The sequence below is a fragment of the Corvus moneduloides genome, chromosome 1 (genome assembly GCF_009650955.1).
Source record: "Corvus moneduloides isolate bCorMon1 chromosome 1, bCorMon1.pri, whole genome shotgun sequence".
Taxonomy (NCBI): domain Eukaryota; kingdom Metazoa; phylum Chordata; class Aves; order Passeriformes; family Corvidae; genus Corvus; species Corvus moneduloides.
In genome coordinates, this window is record NC_045476.1 from 85,959,875 (window position 1) to 85,976,813 (window position 16,939).

The 16,939-nt window shown below is 37.9% G+C and overlaps 1 protein-coding gene across 2 annotated transcripts in view; it reads right to left on the reverse strand.

The window, feature by feature from the left end:
* Positions 1-16,939, reverse strand: part of FBXL7 (F-box and leucine rich repeat protein 7) — a 282,260-nt gene that overhangs the window by 121,516 nt on the left and 143,805 nt on the right. For both annotated transcript variants that reach the window (XM_032117747.1, XM_032117740.1), the window contains one exon: positions 15,955-16,044. Coding sequence is in view for 1 of the 2 variants with exons in the window: in XM_032117740.1 (XP_031973631.1) it covers positions 15,955-16,044 (90 nt within the window). In the remaining variant the exon portion in view is untranslated. The remainder of the gene's footprint in view (positions 1-15,954; positions 16,045-16,939) is intronic.

The following is a 16,939-nucleotide window of genomic DNA, read 5'->3' on the forward strand; positions in this document are numbered from 1 at the left end:
AAAAACCCTCGCCATTTTACATCTTGTTACAGTTTGACTTCATGGCAGACAGCCACCCTGCATCCTTCGTGGGTGAGGAAATGGACTGAAATTATAAATGACAGGAGTGGTTTCTAAGACTTAAAAGTTCCTTGATTTTTCCCACAACAGTGCCTCTTTTCAGTGGAGATGTCATTACATCAGAAGTTTCTACCTGAGGGTTCAGAACTTTTACTATCAATATAAAAAAAAAAAAACAAAAAAAAAAAAAACCACCAAAAACCAAGCAACCCAAACCTATTGTCCCCAAGCTAAAGTTCATGACTGGACTCTGTATTTCATGGAAAAGTTTCAAGATCTGCAGATCAACGAGTTGACATTCACATCACATTACTTCAACTCTGTTAACCATTTTGGCAAGGAGTCAGTCCTTGTGCAGTCATCAAGAAGTACAGACAATAATTCTTACCCTTTCCCTTCTAGGTCCACACTATGTGCTTGATTAATGACTGACAAGTTTCACCAGTAACATAAATTGACACATTTAGCAGGGAAGCCATGGAAAATTGTTTGTCTATCAGTAGAAATTAAACATAGGATTTGTACAAAGATTAGGCTTATGAAAGATGGGACAGATAACTTGCAGCAAGACAACATAGCAGTAACTTCCCACCACAGGAGGTCTTCTGGAAAAGCTTTACTACTCTCCTCAAGTCTCATCTTGGACAACAGGGAGTAGTAGCAGTGTCTCAGTAACAGATACTATTGCAAGACTGCAACCAGATGCTTTTCTCTGTGTTAACCGGATAAACAGAGCATATTTTCAACACTTGAACTTGTCTGCTTCTGGTGTAGTCAAAGTTCTTTACACAGAACAAGTCAAGATTAAGCTACTCAGTTACGGCTTTACTTCTCAAAAGAAATTAACCAGACATCTAAATCTATCTATTAAATCTATCTATTTAAATTATCCAAGACAAAAGTTTAACTGCTCCTAATAATCTAATAAGCTTCAGAGCAACCAGCAGGTAGATCATGGTGATCACTTATGGCATTTTATATTAGATTTACGATGCTGAAGCCCTTTTCTGCTTACAGAAAAAACAGACAAGGTTTTTATTTCCTTCTTCCTGTGCACAATATTTAGTGAAGAATAGTCATGATTGTTACTCCAGCAATCAAGCCTATTTTTCTGCTTGTGGAAGTTGGTTAATTAATTTATGACTGCCATCACTTGTTAAGGAATTTCTTTCTGAATAACTGCACAATATGGGATATAATTTCATTTCAGGTGAGACTATCAAAATACAAATTTGTGCCAGTTTGGCCAAATTTTGAAATATGTAATAGAGCTCCAGGAAAAAAAAAAAAAAGACAAACAACCAAACAAAAAACAAACAAGCAAAAAAAATTTTTAAAAAGCCAAAACCAAAAACAAATGGAAAATCCAAAACCTGAAAAAGGAAAAAAAACCCACCACTTTTTTTTTTTTTTTGGCTGAAATAGCATTCAAGTCTACTTTGCAATTGCGTAAAGTTCTGCCAAGCAATTCCATTTCATTTTCATCTCCTGCAGGTAGTACTCCTTCCATCCATGCTTTTCATTTGAAAATGGATTAGATATAGCCAGAGGGTGGGGATTTTTTCAAGAAAGCCATGAGCCACTACTTTACACCTCCAACCCTCACGTCATCTGAGAGAGCTGGCATCAAAGCCTTCAAGATTACTGATGATTTCTCCTGCTGGCCAGCTGAAACCCAGCAGTACAACAGAACTGAGCACTGTCCTAAACCAGTCCGAGGTCAACAGACAGTAGGTCCCCAACCCAACCTTCATACTGTCCAAATCTGAAGACTCCAGAGCTCTGCTAGGTCTCGACAAAGAAGTTTGACTACATTAAATGAAGCACATGCACAACTACAAGGGCTCCAGAGAAATTAGTGACTCATTTGCCTTTAATCCTATGAATGCCCTATGGTTCTATAGTCAACCATGGTTTAGCAAAGTCATTTGTCTAGCTACCATTACAAAAATTAAGGTCTTCACACTTAGCAACCCCAGCCCAGACAAGAGATGCAATAGAACAGGGCTGTGAATACCAGCGGCTTCTGCCTCCCACACGACCAACAGTCCCTCTCACCCTCAACATGTAAACCTCAGTGCAGCCATACTTTATATATCCTTGGAGAGGATTAATTTAATTTTGATTTCCTCTCTGTGTTTGCTTTGGAAGTTTGCAGCTTGAGCAATATATATACGACCAAAGTTTGGCAGCAAGAAGCCCGTAACTATGATGTATATCATTTCAGCCTGGCGAGCATATTCAAGAAAATAAGCTGGCAGTGAGGACAGCTTCATCTCACATTCAGAAAGTGGAAGAGTGGTGTAGGAATAAGGAAAGGCAAGACATTTCCAGAAGGTAAATTTAAGATGGATGGAGTCTGATATCGTCCATGTGACTTAGGGAACACAGTGCTCAGCAAAACAAGCTTTGATCGTGACAGAGGAGGAAGTGGCAGGCATACAGATCTTTAAAGGCCTTTCCATCATCTGACAGATTTCTAGTGTGTTGGTTACTGATACCTTCCAAAGCTTGCCAGAGCAGTGGTAAAAGCAGGGCTGTGCAAAGAGGTATTATTGTCACAGGACAGCACACAGAAAAATAAGAATTTTGCTGGTCCAGCTTGCATGTTTGAGCATAATCCTAGATTGATGAAAACACTAAGTATTTGCTATAATATTTTCCAGTGAGAGGAATAGTAATGAACTCTGCACTGTACCATTTCCAATTTAAGTGTCAGTTAAACATTACAAATTTCAGTCTCAACTTTTATTCCACCAGTTGCCCATCACAAAGAAGTTAAAAGCATGTATACTATGCTATTCTAGATACAAAATATTTTATTCCACGTAATCATAAAATCATGCTTCTATGATAATACCTCCAAAAACAGCTGCTGCTGCATTCCAACAAAACACGAGGACTTTCTTTTTAGCTTATCCATGCGGTTTCTCAATAGCTGAAACGCATTTGCTCAGCTGAGTTCTGTGGTACCTCCCTGCAGTCATAAGCTCCAATTTATGAGTGAAGAAGGCACTATTGCCTGGAGCAAAATAATCCATCTGTCGGGCCACAGACCTTGTTTCAGGGATTTTCTAGTACACAAGGGTTCTTCACTGTGTAAGAACTCAAAATTATCCAACATCACAACCTATTACTGCTTCAATAGAGTACTAGTCTTCCAGCATTTAGATTTCCATGCGCCTAGAATTGACAGTGCTCCTTTCATTAGACCTCTCTATTAGTTTGTCAAGATTCTCTTGTTGCTTCCAGCAGAAGCCTTCTGTAAAGAGACAAGTGCTGAAATGCAATGCTTTACATTTGCCTTAATGTCCTGTTATCATTGCTTAGCAGTGTGTTATCCCTACAGATAAAACCTAAATCTACACCTACCTTTTTAGCATAATACATCATAGAAGATGTATTTTCAACTTCAGCTTTACTACTTTGCTGTCTTTTAACATCACTGAACCCTTTTCCCAATCTAAATTCAGCGCCTTTAGTTTGAGCAGTCTCTTCCTTCCCCAAAATAAAATTCAGTTTGGTGTTTGTGTGATATGAAACTAAAATAACTTGTGGCAGAAATTGCAAAAAAAAAATTAAAACATAGTCCATTCAGACTCAGCTCTGGTACTGAGTTTGTGACTAAGTATGACCGTTCCATTGAAACTAAAAAATTAGACGCAGATGAATAGGAGTTATCAGGTTCAACTCCACAGTCAAAAGTTCACAAAAAAAAAAAAAAAAAAAGAGAGGAGATGAAACCTGTTTAAAATCAGTGTCAGTTTCCTACACAGAATTTCACCCAGGCCCAAGATTCAACATGCAATGTTCAAACACCGAGAATAAGACCATGTATTTCAACACCTACATATAAGCTTTTATTTTTTACTTTTAAGCCTTTGCCCTTGAGTGATTCATGGTTTGAATACTGCTATCTGAAGACTATCATACTATGCATGTGTAAGACAACATCATTTACAAGATGGTGCAACACAATTAAACACCTGGTTTTCCCTGGCCTTGTTCTGTCAGCCTGCAATTCTTTCCTGAGGAAAAAGAGAAAATTATGGTTTTTCAACTACTTCCAGATGTTAAATGGCAATGGCTCTGACCAGGATACCTGAAGCTTCAAAAGCTCCAGCTAACTTGTACATCCACATTAAACAGAATCAAATTAAGCACATCTGGCATGGTAAGCAAAGGCATCATGTCACACTTCCAGAGCCCTGCACAGGATGCCTCGACAAACTGGGGGCAGGAGTATCCTTCATTCGGATCAAATTCACACAGACATGATCTACAAATGAGGATGTTGAGCTGGCACATCAATAAAACTGCACAGGAGCCTAAAGACTTCAAAGCCCAGCAAAAGATTTAATTCTGAGCTGAACACACCATTACCAGACCACAAAGCTTGCCCACAAAGCTGGGTCAGAATTGAAAAGATCACAGTCCAAGGACAGCAAATTTTTTCCGTTGATATTTGAACCACATTAGTATTAAAAAATACTCAAAGTCAGAACAAAATTGATGTTACTTGTTTAATTTTCAAGAAGCAACCAAGACAACAAAACCTTTCTAGCTTTTGAGAAAACACGCACACACTACAAACTACTGCAATGCAGTGTTAACGAGGTGAGGACTGGCGATGTGTTCACAGTTTAGCATCCTCCTGTGCCAAATTTCTTTAAAATTCCAATATGCACAGAGATGGGAAGAGTTGAAGCTCATCCCAATCTTGAATTTAGTTTCCTGGACACTACTAAATGAACACAAACAGGAATAAATAACCCTCCAACACATAAATAGCATCCTAGCACCTAAAACATATACATTTTTCTTGCTACAGAGAATGTGTCAAGACATAAATGGAGACCAGGATCATTGACATATGCAGTACATACCAAAGTGCAGTACATACCAAAGATGATCTTGTCCTCAGGTTAAAAGGAGCTGACAAACATGCCTCAGGTTTTCACTTAAGTTGCAACTATTTTCTTTTCATAAAGGCTTTGTGTAATGTTTGATCACTAGCTGCAGTTTACCTCACTATTCCAGTGCAAGTCCTTTCAAGCACAGCTCAAGCTATTCTTGATAGATAGCCCCTTGATGGGACACACCCATAGGTTCAATGATGCTCTGACATCAACTAAACTCCTTCAAAGCTTTGAAGAAATATGGCCTCTCTTAGGACTTGAAATTAGTGACACTTACTTTTGGATTTAGCATGAAAGTATAATTTAATCCAAGACAATAAGCAATATTTTCAGACTGCTATATGACTTATATTTTAGAACCACACACAATCCCAAGATAAATATCATTAAGTTTCATATAGAGTTCATGATTTATCTTTTGGATAAAGGAAGTCTATCCAGTTTCCCAAGTAACATCAAATTCCAAAGATCTGCCATGATTACATTTGCTGTTAACTAAAACATCTACTACAAAATACTTGTTTCTCTGACATGCACTGGCTAACCATTCAGGCAAAAAGTCACAATTTCCACAAAGAGGCCCAAAGGAAACATTTTGTCCTTTCTGCAGTATCTGAGCCTGCTAACTTTATGAGCATCATATATCATACTGAGCAATAGACAGTAGAATACAAAGGTTTGGTCACTCATAGTTTTAACCATATTCTTTTTTTTATGACTTTGCAGATACTGTTTTTCAATTTCTTTTACCTAGTTTTAGTGCTTGCAGTTCCAACTACAATCCTTTTTTTCTCCTATTAGGCAAAAAGTTTAGTTATTGTTTAGTTATGGTTTTATTATTCTTCCTTCAAAAGTAGTACAGAATACCACATATTTAAACATGGTTGCTTCAATTTAGAATCAGGAAATGTTTAACCAGTAGAAGTTCATTGCATATTGTCCTTCTACACTCCTCTTATTTCCAAGATACATGAGAAAAGATCTTTCTCTCAGATAAGGATACATAAGGAGTTGACCTAAAATTTTATGTTCCGATTTCTGTGAAATTAGCAGGTGCAAAATTTAAGCAGCATTGAAGCAATTACACCACTCAGTTAAAGCACAAATGAAGGATAATAAGTTACTCTATCAGTCTGGCCATTAACTTAACACCAAATTCAAGAGGCTACCCCTGTTGTTCTTTTGCTTTAGGGTTCTGTTCACACCAAAACTGGAATAACCAATAACAGAAATTAGGACATGAGATAAATTACATCAGTTCTGAGCCTTGTTTTTTCAGTTTGTCTGCTGTCTAATTCAAAATGAACATTTATCAGTAATCATGACAAGTAGTGTTTCACAACCAAATCTCGTGTTTGCTTCAGAATCTTCACAGTCTTCTCCTTATGAACAATATTTTAAAAACAACTAGCTTCATCACAGCAACACAAAAAATATATTAGGTGGGGATATTTTGTGGGTGGTTTTGGGCTTTTTTTTTTTTTTCTTTTTTGACAAATACAAGCACACATTCTAAACAGAATTAAAAATATGTGAATGCATAAACACATCAAGGTGAGAAGATACCAATTCTCCTTCATTCTAAACAGCTATTTAATATGATTGGTAAAAATCTGAACCCAGTGACTGAACAGCAGTGCTGTTATTTTGAGTTGGATACACTTTCATTGGGAGTGACATACTCAGCATAGTACAGCAAATATTCATATTTCACTAAATGCTATGGGAGTCTATCTTCCTTAATTAGACAGTGGCAAAAATGATCTTTATGAAACATTGAAGGATAGAAGCAGATTTATCATTCATCTAATGCTATTTCAGAGGAAAGGAAAATAAATGTTCCTTGAGAATTTTTTTCCTCAAAACGTATTTGTTAAATAGCCTGTCAAGTTAACAGCACCAACTGACACTCACTGATGTCATCTTTTTTTACTGGAACATGACAAAGCATATTCAGAATATTGTGAGTTTTATCCAGGTCCAGAATAATCTCCCATTAAAACCAGGCACATCAGCTTCTTGATCAGCTTCACACATTTTACATGGCAAAAGCTTTCAAAAGACAAACCCTAGGCTGGACAGAAAATGTGTAGTACAAGTAAATCTGAGGTATGAGGGCATTAAAAGAAATTTGAGACAGTTAACTCTACAGGAATAGCAAAGGGAAAATACACTCACAGCTAAAATCAGATTGAGCTGCAATTTTGTCTCAGATTAAAAAAAGTTACCAAAAGCTTGTTTTAGAAGTGAAAGAAAAGTAAGAGAGCATTTTCAGAAAGCAGAATTCAAGCTAATGGTTTATTTCAGCCCACAATACAGAAGGGTCACGCAAATAGTTTTCCAGGACAGAATCCACAAAAGGCAGCCCAATTATAATTTTATCATTTAGACTACATGTGTGCCTGTTCTATAAGGAAAACTACCATACAAGTCTTTCCTTGACCAAGGTAAATGACTGCTCTGAACAGTGAACAGTTTCTGAACTTCTAGGTGACACAGTAAGTTTTTATTGCTCAAATGGAAGCTCAAACCCTACCTGATGAGGCTTACAAAATTTCTTATGTGGGGGGGGGAGGTGGGAAATGTGAGTGTGTCTAATAAATAAACAAATAATCAGTGTTTATGTAGGTCTACATGGACATATAAATACCTTCATATTAAGCAAACATCACAGCTGGAAAAAAGAATTTATTCCTACTGCTCACATCCTTGAGATTTCTTTCTGTTTGTCTTTCAGAGGTTCCCATACAACATTATTTCTCTGTAATGAACAAGGTAAAAAAACTTCCCACAAACAATGAATATGTCACAGTGCTGTAAAATTTCACTCTCTTAGATATACAAGATGGAAATGGACTTCACGTTATGGACAACTAAAAGCACTATAGATTAGATTAGGCACTGGTAAACCCCAAAATTTAGTTATGATAACTCTGATACAAATTTACAACAGAGATTTATGATGTATCCTAGTGATTGCAAGCAGCATGCCGGGTTACAGTCATCCAGTAAAGCTATCAAGCTTCTTCCCACTCACACATTCACATGTCCAAGGCAGCACAAACACCTCAAGTGGGTCACATGCCTATGAAAAGTCTCCGTACTTCACTCTGTGAGAGGGTAACTCCAACTAGCTGATCTAAAATGACTACAGGATCTTGCAAACAAGTATTTATAATGCACCTCTAAGGAAATCCTGCCTGCCTTCTGGCAAACCTATGTACACCCAAGAGGACAGAGTAAAGTAGAAATCTCCTAGCCCAGTGTAGCTGAAAGATTGCTATGGGCACTTGTTTTTTCCCTAGCAAAAAAAAAAAAAAAAAAAATTTAAATTGTTAATACCACAATTTTACTTGGAGGTTCAATAGATACAAATTTCCAAATCCACCATCACAGCTCAAGAAGAAAACTATCCTTAAATTTTAAAGGAAGTATCACAACGGCCACTTAGTGACCATGCATCAGACACAGCACCAGGCCACAAGTTATATGTTCAGCTGTGGCTGATCAAGGCTGGAGGAACACATAGATGGAAAATCATCAGATTATACTCATGCTCACAACTTCTGCTTATACTTCCAGCCTAGTCTGCTGTAACTGCCTAAACCAGTGGTGATCCAGCAGTCAGAATTATCAGGAGCATAAGCATTATCATTATCCACCCTTGAACTGCCATTTTCATCAGCCAATCTCAGTACATACTTCTCAAGGAAAATCTGGGAATGCTGGCAGAAACGAGGAGATGCCAAACTTGAGAAAAACACAGCAGCAGGAACTATGGTACAATAGCCAGAAGAGAAATACAGAATGGCTCAGCAACTCAAAGCAGATATTTCTCAAGCACGCTGCTAGTTTTGGCACCATTGGTGGTATCAGTCTTAAAAATTATGCAGTCATTTGACAAGCTGACATAAAAAGATAAGATTAGGAACATAAGGCAGGATATTTGATGCAATAAATTTAAACTACAGCATCTTAACAGGGATTGTGAAGTTATAGTCAAAAAATTTGCTGTTCCAATTTTATTTCATTATTTCAATCAAGAACTAGAACTAATCTGAAGGAACTTGTTAATCTCAGTTCATAAATTCTGAAAAATTGATAAACCTGACATACTTAAATATGCATAATCAGGTTGTACATATTCTTCAAGAAGTCTTAGGAGACAGTCTAGCATTCAAGGATGCGGTTTTGACCAACAAATGCTGGGCATTCTTCAGATACTTCGAGATGACGTCACTTTTCAGAGAAGGAAACTACTTTAGACAGCTATTATAGGCAATAACAGGAGGAACATTGAAGTGTCAGAACCTTCCTGTGATAACAGTATTTGAGTAGTTTGGTACAGCATTTTACCCAAAGAATTATACTTGGGATCCTGGATTCCTTAAAATCAGATTTACAGGTAATTGAATAAACTGTAAGCACTCCTACCAAGCATCAGACCTTACTTGGAAAAGCTAATGCCAGGTTTTTAAATTGGGATCATTTCTCTTTAACTGTACTGTAACTGCATTTGCTCTGGTGGGTCTCACATTTCAGGCAGCAGATCAAGTAAGACTGCAGTTTCATGTACATTTCCAATTTGTTCTTGGTATTGTTTGGGCAAGTTTTAAACATTTGGCTATAGCATTTCAGTACAAATTAGCCAGAATAACGTAAGGTTTCAATTTGCAGGTTTAACCTTGCCAATGTCCCAACTACTTTTGTCTTGTATTTGAACTCTAATTTAAATGCTGATTGTAATGGTATTGTTGTAATTAGCAGAACAGTTCTGCAGGAACACTGCCTATTAGATAGCAAAAGCATATCAAGATGTGGTTAAGCACAAAAAAATAGTGCTTAAGAGCAAGCTCTATGCAACTTTGTACCTTCAAATACTGCTTGAGGTGATTATATTTGTGTATGCATTCAGATATGTTGGTTAAAGGAATTTAAATAGTGAGCTCTGTTTATTCGGCCAAACTGTTTATAGTTTTGGATTTATTACCTGTCACGCCTTTCAGCCCCCTCTTACTCCTCCTCAATCTTTTTGGCTTGATTCTGTTTTGGCACATTCTGCAATGCAACATTTCATTTTTCTAGAAAACTCCCCTGCTAGAAAAGTAACACAAAACCCCAGGAAACTTACCTAGTCTCCAGTTTCACTACCAACTCACAACAGCCACAGTTCACTCAAAGCCAACTGAATCTCTACCCAGTTCCAAGCAAGCAGGGGCAAATTCAGGCATTCATATCAACTTCTGACACACTTTGGTGTACAGAAAGCCTGCTTTGACAGAACTTCAACAGTAGAACCAAGAGCCCAAATACCCAATAAAAGGCTGCAAAGACATGAGGACAGAGATGAAAAGAAGAGAACTGCCATCAGAAGAATAGGAACTATGCAAAGATTTGCATTCATCCAGAAAGAACCCCTACAGGTTTTCATTTTTGATACTGGGTTAATAAAATTCTAATGTTAAAGAGAAAATGAAAAGAAAAACGGTGAAGAACTGTAGTGGGAAAAGATTTCTTAACAGGTATCAGATGAAATAAGTGATCATCAAGAAAATCCAGGTAAAAAACTGCATCTCTTTTCAGCAATAGTCTTTTGCCACAACACCTAGCTCAGTGCCCCAAGAGGCTACACAAACAACTCAAAACCTTCAATGGAATGCTGAAATACCAAGCATAGCTACCTACCTATTTATGTGAACCTTAATACACAGAAAGGATGTCTATTTGCAAACTAGTTCTCTGAGATTTTTATCTCCCTCTGAAAAAAGATCAGGATTGCATTCACCTGAATCTGAGTTTGAGCTGATTCTCAGTCAGGAACCATTTAAAATACAAAAAGCATTCAGAAGGAAAGAACCTTCTCCATCTTCCCAAATTTTTCATGTTGTCCATCACAGTCCACAACACAAGCACTTCTCCTCTTAAATTCATTGAATAAATTAAGAATTACTCAGAGATCCAAAAGATACCACGTTTTGAAAGAATTTGATCATGAAGCCAAAAGAAATTAAATTAATTACAGCCTCCCTGAAAGTATCCTATAACAAGTACTTTGTTCCCTCACTTGTAAGGTGAAATGAGAGGCACACAACCCAAATAAATTTGTGTTCAAGAAATGTCACTTAATATATTCCCATGTAGAGCAGTGATAAACGTTTTCTGATACTGAGGTCAATTTTTTCTGGGAAAAGACATTTTTCTATATAGAAGCTTCAGTGGCCAGGTCCCACAGTAAAAGGATGGCCAAAGGCCACAAACACAGCCTGATCAACCAAGCCATCATCTTGCACAGAGTACAGTAGCACTTTTACATGAGTAATTAAAGCACTACATATTTGAAAAGTGCTACATTTTCACATAGTTGCCCCCCAAGATGATTTAACGGAGGGAATGGTTTCTAATGAATGTAATTGTTCCCACCAAGCTATATGCCCTGCTGCTCTGAGAGACATAGAATCACTTAGGTTAGAAAAAACCCTTAAGATCATCAAGTCCAACTGTAAACCCTGCACCATCAAGTCCAGCAGGAGGAGGATACAACTAAAACAGGAAGGAGGATACAATTATGAGAGGGAGGGCTTTTCTAGTACACACCTAAAGTGCAGAAGAAGTACCTTGTGTTGAGATGCATACAAACAGCTACTGCCAAAAAAAAAGCATTTGATCTGCACACTAAACATACATTGCAGTGCACTCTAGAATTTTGAGAGTACTGCAAAAGGAGAAACAAAGTAAAATACTAACTCTTTGAAGGTCTCTAGAAGTCAACTAAAAGCAGATAAAATTTTATCTTCTTCAAAATACAGCAGCTGGCTTCACCATATTTTTGCAACACTCAGAATACTAAGATTTAATGGGATATATTCAGAGGTACTTCAGCACTGAGTCCCCTTGCTAAAATAGTGTTTTGCTTCAGACCTAATCCTTCAATTTGATTTTACAGAAGCTGAGAAATAAATTAGAACTTATTCATTGAGCTCATACATGAGCTCTCAACTTAAAGCTGCCTCTGGATTACATCTTAATGGCTCTATAGTGAACTGCAAACAGTATTGATTTCTTTTATTTGAAAAACAGTCGGTCAAGCTAATACAAAGCGTTCAGCTTGGACATAACATTCCATGCTTTGCAGGTAAGTGTTAGAAGAAAACTCCCTGATCAAGGCAAACCCATACAAAAACAGTCATTCAGTCTAATCTTCTAAATCAAGTTTCAGACAACAATATTCCAGCTGAGACTGTCTCTAGCAAATTGCATTTAAATGGCCCACAAAAATCCATTTAGTCTTTCACTTGCCAGAAGAGCAATGGGGGGTAGTAAAAACTCATGCGTTCTCAAGTTTCTAACTATAATTGATTGATAGGGTAAAGAATTGCAGACAACGTCCGAGACTGGGAAGGAAGTAAAAGGCAGTGATATTCAAAGCTAAAGAAAGCTGTATCCTCAGGAGAGAGGCAGTGTGGAGGCATCAGCATGCATGCACACCCACAGGCTACCACCTTCCTTCTGAGCCAAGCTGTAGCCAAACAAGCAGGTCTCTCCAGCCTGTGATTTACACTGAGGACCAGACATCTGGGTTTTGCCACCTTCCCTTCACTGAAATACACAAAGTGAGAGCCACTGGACTCCAGCTTCAACACCAGTACAGCCTCACCTTTGCATCCCTCTCAAGTGCATCACTGGTATCTCAATGCTTGAATTTAAGAAGCTGCATTGTCTGCCAGGTACTGTCTGCTTTCCTCTATGCAACAAAAACAGAGTAGTGGTTACCCCTCCAATGCATCACTGAGTGAAGCTTGTTTGGCTAAGGATACCAACACACACTGTCCTTCTCTGGGGGAAGATCACCCAGACACACTCAATAGCAGGACCAACATTTTGTCTCTTTGAAATATAAAATATTCCACAACTCTACAGATGCTCTAAATCCACAATGTGAGGGAGGGTACCATTATTTTGGCCATAGCTGCACCACCTGTGCCCATCAAAAGAGGTAAATTATGTTCCCTTAACAGCATATCTAGGAGTGGAACAACACAAGCCATTTCAAGCATCTTGTTTCCCGTTTTAGTACCCATTCTGTAGAGAAACATCATAGCTCTGAAACTCGACAGGTAACATGATTGCAGTCATCAGGATGAAGAGTATGGTTTGATTGCTTAAACTGATGGCAACACCTGCTGTCAGATACTTCCTGAGGTGGTTCGCCCTTCCAAGCAAGAATCCTGCTTGGATTTTGCAGCTCTTGGGAATCTGTACCTGCCTAAGTAGTACTTTACATGATTGCTTCTCTGCTGTACAGTACCAGAGCTAGGATGGATCAGTCCCACAAATTTCCTTTCTAGTTGTTTCAAGGCATTCCCTTGATTCAGCTTCAACAAGTGTTGTGTCACCTGTCTTACAGAAACAGAAGACAAGCTGTACAGAACTGGAAAGAATTAGGTCTGTTTGAAAAGCTGGAAAGCAGAGGCTGTGAAAGGCCTTCAGCCCCAAACATTCTGCTCTTCACAGAGCTGGGCACTCAGGAATTCAGCTGGCAGTAAAAATTCAGAGGATGCAAAGAAGCCATCTGCCATGTGCTCAATCAGGATCATTTCCCATGGCAATGAAGGCGAAGAAGAGTTCACCTGCAATGTTTCCTAGTCCCTCCCTTGCCAAACCTAGATACCTACAGCTCGCCACATAACACATGACTCATTCATAGGACAGCACACAGTGCTGTGAATTTACAATACAGGCAGAATTGGAGCATTCTCTCCCTGCAGTAAAGTCTCCAGTGAAAAGAAATATAAATGTACTACCCACTGTACCATGGTAGGCAAATACTAGAATGGAGTAGGTAAATTCAACTAACAGTTAAAAAATGTTATGCACACACCCCAAAATACATAAGTGCCACTGCTTTTACAGCATCTAACACAATCAGACTCCTGTTATTAGCTGGCCCCTAGACATTACTCTCTATAACTGAACAGTACAAAAACATTCAGCCTTCCATAAGCGCAGAACTCAACTCATCTTGTGGAAGATAAGAGTCTTTATTATCAGCTGAATCCTCCAACATAAGTCTACTGTTCATGGAGAAAAGAGGCAGCATTAGTAAAAAATCCAGACACATAAGTTGATAAATGGGCCTTCCAGTAACAGCACCAGTTTCAACAGCACCTGTTTTGCCCCAACTGCTTCCATGTCTCTGGTCTCACTATCCTTTGCATAACTCTTATGCTCCCTGGTTATTACATTCTTCTGAATCTGTTGTCAAAATAAGTGTTTGTCAAATCACACTATTCCAGGGCACAGAAAAATTAGGCTAACATCTGAAATTTCCTCCAAGTATAGAATACACAATTACACTGCTCTGAACTCTGATTCTGCATGTGAACTCATAAAAACATATTTTTACTACAGTATCTGCTGGCCTGCATTTAAGCCTCCCTCTCTAATGAATTAATCAGCTGCAAACTAGTGGTGAAGATTTCAGGGTCAACATTAGTATTCACTGGCTCTATAATGGGCTAAATTAAGAACATAAATCTTAGAGATTAGTAAAGGATTATTTTGCGTTATCTTATTTGAATCCAAGGGGGAAAAAATGCTTTACAGACTGAAGTAGAACAGAAGTTTAGAGCAATTATTGAGTACTGACTTCAGAGTTTCCACTATTCTTTTGTAGTTTCTTTTCTTTTTCACTGCTGGCTGTCATACAGAGAATGGACTTCCTAAATCTACTTTGTGTCGTGGTAATTCACCTCTTTCAGGCACCTCAAAACTTTTGAATCTACGGTTTAGAGAAATATGAAGTCTACTATTCAACTTAACATTATTAACCATTTATCTGTTTATTGTTAAATTTCTTGGCACAGATTCTAAACTGGTATCTCTAATGATTCGTAGGTGCCAGATATTCATTTTTTGTGGGGGATTATGCGTGCCCAACAATAGAGCCTATGTGATTTATGTGGTCATTTATTACTTACATGAACTGCTTTTACTGAACAGATTCTACAGTCATAGTCAGACTTGCCAAACTAGAACTTTTCAAAAGTCTGACTTCTTTTAACCATAAGAAATAAAGCTAGACTCAGAGTAATCAGAGCTTGTAACTTAATTTGTAGTAACAGAAGTGTAAGAAATCAGAATTATTATTTGATTACTACCAAATATAACCAAATCATTATGACAGAATTAAACAGAAATACTAGTTAAGGCATATAAATGTACAATTTTTAAAAATCCTTTTAGCTTACATCATTATATATCGTTATTTCCTCTCAGCCTTCAAAGACACAATTGTAAAAGCTGGGGCAAATAGACTTCCATTTAACAGAGCACACCTACTCACATGTAAGAAGTCAGAAAGGAAGAATCAGCGTTTCTCTGTTCATAGGCCAGTTAGTACAACACTGTGCTAATACTGACAGATAAGACATCTCCTTCTCCTGGACATTAAAAATCTAGCCCTGGGTGATGACATACTCCAGTAATTGTAGGTGAGGTGTATTGACCTAATTAAATCTATGTCATCTCTTCATGCCCACAGCTATACCTTTGAAAAACTCCTCTCAAACAACTCACATTTTCATGGTGTTCACAGTATGAAAAGAAAGAGGCTGATATTTGACCTAAAACGTATTTCAAAAAGCTTCCATCAAGCATATCCTTAAATATAACTGCAAAATCAGATCATATAAAACCTTAAGTATAAAAGTCTTTGCTGAAGAAGTGGCACACAAAATTACTCCTAGCCCTCTACATTTGGGTTCTGCAGAAGTATCTTAAATCCTTTGTCACAAACTTAAATCAGAAACTACCACAGGTTGAAAGTGAAAACTGTTTAAAGGAAGACCTGGTTTTGAATTTCTAGCAGACCAACGCTACTGTACACAGAAGGAATGAGGAGGAGTGGTTCCTCTTCTGAAAACTGCTAGGATTCTGCTGGGGGGCCTGACCTGGGTAATGAGTACCAGCTGCCTACCTTCACTGGTAGCTGCATTCTTCTGGGCTTTGGTGGGTGTGTGATCCGTACTGGAACTCACGTCGGATGAGATGCTTGAGCTGCCCTTGCCTGCAAAAAGAGAAAGAGGTGGAGAGGGAGGGAGAGAGGGAGAACAAACATGAGTATCAACTCTGAAATAGAAAGACCTTCAATATCTGAGCCTGTAACAATTCCAGGAAGCTTTAAACTAAGTTTAAAGCAGCTGATGTGCATTTTGTACACACCAGGGTAGGAGTTAACTGCACTGTAACTTCTAGCATGTGCATCTTCACATGTATTAAGGCTGAAAATAGTCTCCTGTGCCACTACACATTTGCTAAGCTCCATTGTAAATGAAATGTTTGTGATTAACAACATCAGAGGAACTAAAATGTTCAGTTTACTCATTCAAATACCTCTAACACAGATCAGGATAAATGGTTACATTCAAAATACATTAAATGAGTTTAGATTTCTGTTTTATGTGTTCACATCATGTATTCAAGTCACTTGGTCATGTGAAAATGAAAGCAAGGTATCTGTTTTCTCCTTCACCATGCTCACTGCATGATGTAATACACCATTTCAAAACTAACTTCTCACTAATGGTGGAGGGTTTTTAACTGTAAATCATAACCTATGGATGTTCCTTCTCTTATTTTCTCTCTTAAAAGTTTTTCCTGAATTTCCTACATCAGCGTCTTCAGACCTACATGCAGAATGTCAAACTCTAGATACAAGTTACAAACAAAAGAAATCCAAATACACATTAAAAATTAACCCAGATAGATATTACAGAAGAACAGAGTTGTCTAAACCAAAGCTGTCTTTTTGTTTACCTGTGAGGATCTAAGGAGTCACTTCTGTTTCCCTTCCCTCATTCTACTCAATCTCAGTAATTACTAACGGGGGATACATTGTATTCTGCAGCAGGAACCAGACCAACCACCCAATGAGCAATAAGTGAGATAACTCTAGAGAGAGG